At 41.5% G+C, this 10,730-nt stretch overlaps 1 protein-coding gene across 1 annotated transcript; it reads right to left on the bottom strand.

Annotated features, from left to right (window-relative positions):
• Positions 1–906: 906 nt before the first annotated feature.
• tmem101 (transmembrane protein 101) lies at positions 907–4,320 on the bottom strand. Its single transcript, XM_058405433.1, has 4 exons — positions 4,164–4,320; positions 2,370–2,550; positions 2,083–2,229; positions 907–1,885 (listed from the first exon to the last, which is right to left on the bottom strand). Exons 1-4 carry the CDS (start codon positions 4,292–4,294, stop codon positions 1,577–1,579), a joined length of 768 nt encoding a protein of 255 aa, XP_058261416.1. The 5' UTR covers positions 4,295–4,320; the 3' UTR covers positions 907–1,576.
• Positions 4,321–10,730: the final 6,410 nt, after the last annotated feature.

The following is a 10,730-nucleotide window of genomic DNA, read 5'->3' on the forward strand; positions in this document are numbered from 1 at the left end:
CAAGGAAAAAAAGGCTTCTCCCAACAGAAAACAAATGAACAATTTACTGCAATATGCAAGTAAAGATTTAGAAAACGAAACCTGACAGTGTAAAATATTCAGCGGGTTAGGAGACCAATAGAGCTTGATGGTACTGTATTAAACCTGGTCTCAAGCATTCAGATGTTCTTAAGGATGAAGAGACTCTCTAAGAACCTATGAAATTATTCCACCAAATCTGCTCTGAAAAAAGTAGGAGTACTGCATAATTACCAGGTTTGTAATAAGACACTGATTAGGATTTCAGTGCAAATGTGCCTTAGAATAAATTGTCTTGGGGATGGTTTTCTTTTCAAACTTTTCAGGACTCCATATAGCTCATCAGGCAAAGTAAAACAATGCTTAGGTTTTCTACAGGCAACCTTATACACTGTATTCCCAAAGGTATGTGCTTGTAGATCAGATTGCTTTGATCTCACAGGAAGTATAAGGTAAGTCAATTACCATATCCACTCTTTATAACCGTGGTGAGCAGAAAAGCATCTCAGAACCGTGTACCTTGAGGCAGATGGGCCATAATGGCAGAAGAACCAGCCAAGAACAGGTCTTCAGCCTGGACAGGTGATTGGAATGACTGATTTCAGAGTATATTTGATGCTCTGATAGGTAGGCTGCAGTGCAAGATTTCCTGTCAAGCACTGCTTTCCCCATTTGTTCGCTTTTGGTGGCACCAGTTGTTCTCTAGAATAGGCTCCAGATCCATGACAAAGATGAAGCAGTTCCTGAAAAAGATATCTGAATATAACATTTGACAATGAGGCCATGGTGGTTACCTGCAGGCTGAGAGGAAGGATCGGGCAGAAGGCTATGGGTCAGTTGGATGCCGGCAATAAAAACACACAAAACTTTTCGAATAGAAAACCTTGACTGTTTAATAAATGCAATGATATTTCATTAAGAAAGAATGTAGTACTGTGAGCTGCCAGGAATGGAGCAGTCTTGGAATTGCTTCAGAAAGCTGACAAAAAAACAAAACAAAACATTCCCCTCTTTTTGTTTTAACATATTATACAGCATTAGAAACAGCAAAACAGCCTTTTAAACAGACTCGAATTCTAATCCAACATTGTTGAAAATCGTACATTTAAATAATAATAATAATAATAATAATAGTAAAAAGCTGAAATGAAATGTAAACAGTGTCTTAAGGTTCGATCGCCGGTTTTAAATCGGACTTTTCTTTAAATAAGGTGGCAGAATTGTAGCAGTGTGAAATCTCTCTATCGTTTAACTGGATTCGTAAATCATTTGCCTTTAGACTTCCGATTCGACCCTGAGAAACAGGCGACATTAACATGAGCTGAAAACAGTATGTGGGGAAAATAGCATGTCATCTCTTCAGCATCCAAGTACAAACCCACACACCAGCATATGGAATAATATCAGATACACAACCATCTCTGCAGTTCATCTCTTACACGTTTGGATGCTGTAGAAGTCGAGAGCTGATACACTATTTTGACATTTAGCACAGTGCAGTTCTATGTAGTTTGGATGTAGCTCTAATCCACTAAGCTGATGTTCGCTTCTCGCCTGTTTAGCCGTCTGTCCCGAGGATGAGCACAGCCCCGAAGATGGCCACGTTGTGTCCGATCAGCTTCATCTGGTTCCAGAACTCGACGCGGCGCGTGTGGTGCCAGTAGCCGAGGTTTCCATCGATGAACAGAATGATCAGCGGGAGCAGCACAGCTAATATCTGAGAGGCTAAACGCACGTAGTAGCCCGAGAGGAAGGAGAGAGCAAGCACACCAAAGAGAATGATCAGGAGCTGAAGGGTGATCTCACCACCGGGGATGTGGTCCAGGTACACCAGTCTGTCCTCCTGACTGTGCTGGAGGGAGTAAACCTAGTGAAAGACAATAAGAAGAGTGACAAAATAATAATTAACGATAACTGTAGACCTCATCTTTGTTTGTCTAACAAACATTTCCAGATTCCTTTCTCTGAGAACACTTGAAGAACCCTTTTGGTGAGCACACAAGATGTTCTCCCTGCTGTTAAGAGAAAATAACACAGGATATCTTGTGGGGGGAAAAATCTTACCACGCAGATTAAGTAGATTCCTAAAAAGACTTGGCCAGTGGACTGTAGCGAGCGTGTACGTGGTTTCTGCCTGTAGACTTCTCCTGCTCCACTGGCCAGCACTAGAAAAGCTCCAATAACAGCCATGACCCTCGAGTACATCCTCACCTGAGGAACAAGACAATGCATAGAAATACACATAGCCATGAGTAAAAAGATCAAATCACCTTTATCCAAACTTTATCCAATTTAGGGTTGAACTACATTTGATTAGTATTACTGTTATTTGCTCCAGACTTCGTACATACCTTTAACCAGTCTCCGTAATGGACGTGTCCACCGATGTAGGACGCGTACGTGCTGAAAGCCAACTGCAGTGCGGCGCAGAGTGCAAACCATCTCCTCTTCACCCCGAAAGACATGAAACTGGCACACAACACTGCTGCTGCCATGTCAAAGTACAGGTACGGCACCTGGATATCTGGCTTCCTGAAATACATTTAGATAGATAGATTAGATTAGATTCAACTTTGTCATTGTGCAAAGTACAAAGAAAATGAAATGCATTTAGCATCTAATCAGAAGTACATAGTGGTATATTTACATTAAATCACGAATATATATATACAGCTATGGGGGTGATCCATGCAGGGGGAGTGAAAGATTTATGTGCAGGGGTGCAGTAGTTATTATAAAACCCAGATCAGCCATAACATTATGACCACCTGCCTAATACTGTGTTGGTCCCCCTTTTTGCTTCCAAAACAGCCCTGACCCATCGAGGCATGGACTCCACTAGGTGTGCTGTGGTGTGGTGCACATGGTCTGTAACAATGCTTAGGTAGGTGGTACGTGTCAAAGTAACATCCACATGAATAGCAGGACCTAAGGTTTCCCAGCAGAACATTGCCCAAAGCATGACACTGCCTCCACCGGCTTGCCTTCTTCCCATAGTGCATCCTGGTGCCATGTGTTCCCCAGGTGCGTGATCCATGTGATGAAAAGAAAACGTGATTCATCCGCCTAGGCCACCTTCTTCCATTGCTCCATGGTCCAGCCTTGACCGCCCATGACCCTGTCGCCGGTTCACCACTGCTCCTTCCTTGGACCAATTTTGATAGATACTGACCACTGCAGACCGGGAACACCCCACAAGAGCTGCAGTTTTGGAGATGCTCTGATCCAGTGGTCTAGCCATCACAATTTGCCCGTGTCAAACTTGCTGCCTATCAGTAGTCATAATGTTATGGCTGATTGGTGGCTGAATTCTCCACTCTGATTGGTCAGAAATCGTTGATTAAAATTTTGTAACAGCAGCTCTGACAGTAGATCTGACTTTATTTGTTTTATGTGTTTTTCATAATTTATCACGTCTTCAATTTCTACTATGTTAGTTTTTATTCTTCCTATTTTTCCATATATATTTTTATTACCTATATCCCTATACTTTCTTGTCCACACACTTTACTTTATATCCTTCTTCAAATGTAGGACAGTCATAATAAGCATTTCAGTACATGTCGTACTGTGTATGATTTTGTATATGACAAATAAAATTTGAATTTGAATGTATATCCATTGCTCTCCTTTAATCCGTTATCACAGGGATGTGTGTGGTTTCATTTTATTTGTAATTATCTTTCCTTTGATCTTATAGCCATGTGAGCTGAGGCTTGTCCAAAAATATCATTTTTACCACAAAGAGAGCTAATTAAAGGGCTTTGAGATTATAGACTAAGCCATGGGAGTGGGTTAGACTCCATCCAGATGTGTAAGCAGGTCCCGGAAGTCTCGTGGACATTTTCTTCGGTTCCAGACTAATCCGCTCCTTACTGTCTACATAGGTGCACTCGATAGGGAGCGAAATACAAGCGGCTGCACCCTACGTAGTAAGCTATAGTATTTACCCGAGAGCCGTTTGAGACTGAGCCAATAAATATATATAAATATACAATAGCAGGAATTATTTGCGTACAGGTGAGCGCTTAGGTCAAACTTTTAAACTGAAACGCGAGTGCTAACAGGCTAACGTTAGCTGCCCTAATCTGTTTTAAGATTATTATTATAGCTGATCCGAACAAATGTTTTTTTTTTTTTTTTACCGTTTCACATCGGCCCGCTCGGCGAAAAGCATCAGCATGCTGAAACAGTTCCAGAAACCGAACCGGGTCAGAATAAAGGCTCCGAACTGCGCGATGAACCTCAACGCTTGTCTTCTACTTGGAGCCGCCATGATTACTGTGGGCGGAAGTGATCTCTTCTACTCCTCACCAACACAGGCGCAGTGAGGCGATGGACACTCTTTACTGCCCCCTAGTGTAAATATTAAGTTACGATTTTATCCCTAATGAGAAGTCTGAGGTGATGGTGGTGAGGAAAAACTCTCTGAGATGATCTGAGGAAGAAACCTTGAGAGGAATCAGGCTCTGAAGGGAACCTCATCCTCATTTGGGTGACACTGGACAGGAAATAATGGAAATGTAAATAAATAATGTCCTTTCTACAACAGCAGTCAATGGCCCATGAGGAACTATTAGGTCAGTGTAGTTTCTGAGGTTATTATAGGCACTAATTCCTTGCTGTCACAAACTGTCAGATGTGGCTCTGTCCATGGCTGTCTCCTGGTCATAGGCTGTCCACACAGATCCATCCACAGCATCACTGAGCATCACCAAGTGACAAGAGTCCAACCAGGGGTAGAGCATCTGGATGGATCAGGCAGGTCCAGAAAGAAGAAATGGACACACTGGGAGGTCAGGAGTGGGATGTCCGTGATGCTCCTGTGCTACAGTTTAATCTTTTTTCTTTGCGATTAGGACTCTAGACTACTGGTTATGTCAGCGCTGACCCTTCAGCAAGGCCCATGATTGGCTCAGTTATAAGTTTCTTTGGATAAAATTGACTGCTAAATTCATCAGTTCAATTAGCTGAACTGCCTTGTTTCAATAGTGTTTGTTAAGAGCAGAAATTCCTGCAATTCTCACAGAAAATATCCAGAGAAAATACACAGATCAGGCATAACATTATGACCACTGCCTAATATTGTGTTAGTCCCCCTTTTGCTGCCAAAACAGCCCTGAACCGTCATTCTGACACCTTTCTAACATCCATCATATTATCCAGCATTAACCTCTTCAGCAATCTGAGCAACAGTAGCTCGTCTGTTCTGTTGGATCGGATCACACGGGCCAGCCTTCTCTCCCCACGTGCATCAATGAGCCTTGACCGCCCCTGACCCTGTCACCGGTTCACCACTGTTCCGTCTTTGGACCACTTTTGATAGATACTGACCACTGCAGACCAGGAACACCCCACAAGAGCTGCAGTTTTGGAGATGCTCTGATCCAGTGGTCTAGCCATCACAATTTGGCCCTTTTGGTCAAACTCACTCAAATCCTTACGCTTGTCCATTTTTCCTGCTTCTAACATCAACTTTGAGGACAAAATGTTGACTTGCTGCCTAATATATCCCACCCACTAACAGGTGCCATGATGAGGATATTTTATTTTCTTCACCTCTCACTGGTCATAATGTAGTGAGTTAGTAGTGAGCATATAAATGGCGCCTTGACCTTTTTTTTTTTTTTTTTTTTTTTTTTTTTTTACAGATTAAGCCTGTCTGGGTTAGGAAGGTGACCAGGTCACCACTTACACACGTAAGGAAATAAACCCTAAGCCTGGATCCATAATTGTGACCTTGTAACCCTAATCCATACACTTCCTTATCTACGTGCCTTTCTTGAGTTTGTCTGATTTTCCCCCTAAAACTGTTAAAGTCCCAGAGAAATGCCACTCACTGAAGTACACAAAACCTTTCAACATGACAGGAAACATAAATACTCAGATTTTTGCTCATTTTGGTTTTGTTTTCGAGATTTTTCTAACCAGTTCAAGTCAGTCAGTTCCACCCATCTGAGGTCATCACTGCCTGGTATCCGTCATTAATCCTCCTGCAAATGAGCCTAACCTAGATCTGAAGAAAAGGGCTTAAAGGTGAGTCAAAAGTAACAACCAGCTTAGCCACAGCTCAGATACTGGGCTAAATACAAACACGGGGAAATTTCAAGAAAAAAACATCTTGAATATAAGTGTGAATTTTTATATTTTCCAACTTGAAACAATCAAACACACATTCTCCTGAGATTCACCAAGGATTCGGGTTCTTTGGGGAATTTATTTTGTAATCTGTTATGTTCACTAACAAAAAGACTTACATGATATGAAAGGGACAGATCAATGTTCTCATCTGATTTCTTTTTTTTGCCATATTTCACATTTCTGTGTTGAAACTCAGAGCACGGACAAATCTGTCCATCATATTTTACCCAAATTCTAAATTTTAAGCCTTAAATATCTAGCAACTGTCAGCAGATGTCATCTGATTTACCTCAATCCCATACCTGCATAACTATAACTCTTTGTACAGATTGATTTATAGATAGATAGATAGATAGATAGATAGATAGATAGATAGATAGATAGATAGATAGATAGATAGATAGATAGATAGATAGATAGATAGATAGATAGATAGATAGATAGATAGAACTTTATTGTCATTGTCATTGTACAGGTACATAGCAACAAAATGCTGTTTAGCATCTACCAGAAGTGCAAATAGTAGAAACTGTGCAGATAAATATGTAAATAGACCATATATTAGCTCAATAGTGTTTTGTATCTCAGCTTCCCAGAGATGCAAAACACAACCCTCAGATTTCCTGGACAGAGAGATCATTTGTTGGTCATCATAATGCCATGAATCCTGTCTTGGAGTGTGACAACATTTACTTTTATTGAGATTCTTGAGACCATGATGTATTCCAAAATAATATACATCGAAAGGGAAGAGGAATGGGAAAAGGGGTGGGGGGTGTTACATACAAATACAAAATATATACCAAATAAGCAGAATATTGTATATTGTATAAGTAATGTGCGGATTCTTTCTGTGAGCCCTGTAATATCTGCAGTCACATAGCTCATAGTCACATAAGCATCACATGATCAGAAACTTAATATCTTTCTCTTTCTCTCTCTACCTTCTCTGTGGAGCTATACACCCCACTCCTGAGCTCCCAGTGTTTGCCAGTTTCCAGTGCGACCACTGCCCTACCCCTGGTTGGAGTCTCGCCGCGTGATGGTGCCCACTGATGCTGTGGATGGATCTGTGTGGACCAAGAGACAGCCATGGACAGAGCCACTTGGGGACTTTCACACCATCACAGATCTGCCATTTCATCTGTCAGCCCGTGACAGCAAAGAACTAGTGTTTATAATGACCTTAGAAACTACAATGACCTAATAGTTCCTCATGGTCATTGATTGCTGTTGTAGAAAGGACATTAATCAGCTACAGTTACATTATTTACTCTTTAGTGTCACCCAAATGAGGATGGGTTCCGTTCTGAGCCTGGTTCCTCTCAAGGTTTCTTCCTTTCCATCCCAGGGAGTTTTTCCTTGCCACCGTTGCCGTCGCCACAGGCTTGCTCATTAGGGATAAAATAGTCTAATTATAGAATTTAATAATTTATTCTTATTTCTAGTTAATTGGTTATTTTTATTTTTTATTATTATTTTTCATTTTCCTCTCCTTTTCCCTGTTTTCTTCTTTTGTAAAGCTGCTTTGAGACAATGTTCATTGTAAAAGGCGCTATACAAAATAAACTGAATTGAATTGAATAGCTAAAGTGGGATTCCCGGCACTAGTGAAGCGTCTTATCTGCTTAAAGAAGTGCTTTGAAATGCTTTATTTCAGTAAGTACTTCCTGAATCTGTTGGGGTAACATTACAAGGAAACAGAAAAGGCTGGTTTTCAAGCATGAATTGAAAGAATGTTAGCTGGGTTGTTAAGTGTCACAGTAAACTTTTAGCATATCCGGCCCAGAGTAACAAGTGAGCCCAATCCTTTTAGTCAATGGCACAGAATCTTCTTCAGAGACGGTTGATTTCCTGACTGGACCTGTTCACTTGTTTGTAAGTCTGTGGATGGTAACATGATGGTCACTCCCAGTTTGTTCATAAAGACCAAAATCAAGAGGTTAACTGAGTACCCTGGTCATGCACAATGTCCTCTAGAATCCTGAAATATTTAAACACATGGTTGAACAAGATCTAGGCAGCAGAATAAGGCATAGACTTTTAGAATCTGTTGATGATGACCAGGATTATGGGGCAGCCCAGGGATTTTAGAAGTCCACTGCGATGTGTGACCAGGGTCTTTGGCGTAGGCAGGGGCTGTAGCTTCCCAAATGTGAAGGTTCATGGGATTTCAGCTTGGGTACATGTGGAACAGGACGAGATGGTTCGCTGCACATCTGCATGTGTGTTGGGCCACCAATACTTGTCCTGTAGCAGGTGAAGGGGTAAGCTGAGGATGGGTTGAGTGTCATCCACATAGCAGTGGTATGACAACCCATGTGAGGATATGGCCGTACCAAGAGATTGAGCTAGTGGTAGAACAGAAGAGGTCCAAGTACTAATCCTTGTAGGACACCAGTAGAGACTCTGTATGGAGCACATGTGGATCCCCTCCACATCTCACAACCTTGGCATTGCTTCACTTGTACCTCTGTTTACATATAATGTGCTAGCCAGTTGCACCACTGAAACTCTCCAAAGGTAAATACCACACATACAGGTATCATAATAATATGCTCCCATAGCTTTGGCAAGAAACCTCTGGTGACATAGGCTTATGGGTGCCCAGAAACTTTGTACCAGGCTTTAAGAAAGTGGGAGCTCTTTCTCTCATGCATCCAACCACTGCTCTCCCCAAATCAGGCTTTATGTGTGCTCTAACATGGAATTGGGATCAAGAGATAAACTGTGTCAAGACATGCTCTCAAAAGAAAACCCTTTATCTGTCGCCCATCTCCTCACCTGGGCCCACACATCAACTACTACAGGTTACCCATGCATCCTTAAAGCCATGCCTCATGAAACTGGGACCTCATTTCTTAATAGACATCCAACAGTTAATTTCATCCTGTACAGTTTGTCCCCTGATGTTGCTACCCACTCCACAGCACCCATGGTTCCACCTTGATCTGGACATCATGACTGACTTCCCTGCCTCAATTATAAAGGAAAACAGTTATCCTGGTCATCATTGATCAGTATTCCAAGAAACGTCTGCCTGATACCACTGCCCAAGTTCCCTAAACCCTTCAAAACTGCAGAGCTAATTTTTAGTTACTGTGTATGTTCTGATACTACAGTTTACTGGATGATATTGAAAATGACCAAGGATCACAATTCAGCTCTGGTATGAAAAATGTATGAAAGGTATGAAGGTATGAAAAAACCTCACAGAGAAGCTGGTTGTGACCATAAGCCTCACCTCACTGTCACTGGCCAACCAGGAAGTAAGCAAATTTTTTGCAGTCCTTTTGTGCCTGTAAACAAGAGGATTAAGCTTGACATGTATGTCCATAACTCATTGAGGAATTTTGCCCACCAGCTCACCTCTTCCCAATGCAACCATAGTTACCATCCTTCCTTGCTCACGTTGGAAGCCAACCATATGGACTGTGAGAAGGTTTGGTTCACTGACTGACACTGACCAGAACACCCCAAATATCAGCCTGGAGATTGAGTCTGGCTTGTGTGTGTGTAAGTGGGGTGGTGTGTGTGTAAGTGGTTTGTATTGGTTCCGTCATGTCAAAGCCAAACTTGGCACCAGACTCCCAGATTGATCAGATCTCCCAGAATGCACCTCCACCTACAAACATGTCCACCATGGACACCAATTCACATGCTCAAGTGCAACTGATTACTGATACACTTAGACTTTAGTTTGTGGCAGATCACTGTGTTTTCCTGCTCAGAGAGAAGGATAGTCCTTTTCACCAATGGAGTTTTATCAATTATGTGCTTTTGACTGAAAGATTGACTTTAAATGCTAGGACTCAAATCCTAGAAATCCACTGATGTCTGTTTTGACATATATCCATCAACCGATCGTGTCTGAGCATGGATTATTTTAAATAAAAAGAACATATATTTCCAGTCTTCTTAACTTAATTGAACAGCAGTGCTATGTGACTGCTCATATATACGTTTTGAGATTTGTTGTTGTATTTGTCAACTAATTTTGCTTAAACAATCAGTTTCACCTTCAGAGCCGAATGCTTCGCTGTCCTTCTCCCAGGTGTCCTCGTTGAGCTTTAGAGGCTGAAGCCCTCTGACTTCCTCTGATTGGTGATAATGAGATCAGCAGGGATTGATGACATCACTGGCCACCAGGATCAAGCTGAAAAAATTAAAAAGACTGGGCATGCAACAAAGAGGAGAGGAGTGTGGAGAGCTCAGTCCACTGAGTGAGGTGTGGAGAAGTGCGGATGATATCCTAGGGGACAGTAAGAGATTTCTTGGACTGCTGAGAGTCCCACCATTCAACAGGTAAGAACAGGTTCAGTGAGAAGCATGAGGATGAAAAGCTTATGTAGTATTTTGACTAGGATCTGATTGTGATCAGTGATCACTAACGTTGGGAGAGAGGTGTTAAAAATTAATCTGTTGTATTTTATCACCCATTATTTTATTTATATCCATAATTTGTTCTTTAAACTATATTATTATTTGTATTGGCTTGATGGAAACATTTCTAAACACACGTTAAAGTTGATCTTTTATCAAGTCTGTATTAAATTCTCTCAATAGCCGAG

Source organism: Hemibagrus wyckioides, linkage group LG13, assembly GCF_019097595.1.
Source record: "Hemibagrus wyckioides isolate EC202008001 linkage group LG13, SWU_Hwy_1.0, whole genome shotgun sequence".
Taxonomy (NCBI): Eukaryota; Metazoa; Chordata; class Actinopteri; order Siluriformes; family Bagridae; genus Hemibagrus; species Hemibagrus wyckioides.

Excerpts from the sequence above, each read along its gene's own strand:
- tmem101 (XM_058405433.1), bottom strand. The coding sequence starts at position 4,294 with ATGGCGGCTCCAAGTAGAAGACAAGCGTTGAGGTTCATCGCGCAGTTC. Across the intron at positions 2,551-4,163 it reads GAGCGGGCCGATGTGAAACG|GAAGCCAGATATCCAGGTGC; the intron begins GTAAAAAAAAAA and ends AATGTATTTCAG. Across the intron at positions 2,230-2,369 it reads ATTACGGAGACTGGTTAAAG|GTGAGGATGTACTCGAGGGT; the intron begins GTATGTACGAAG and ends CTTGTTCCTCAG.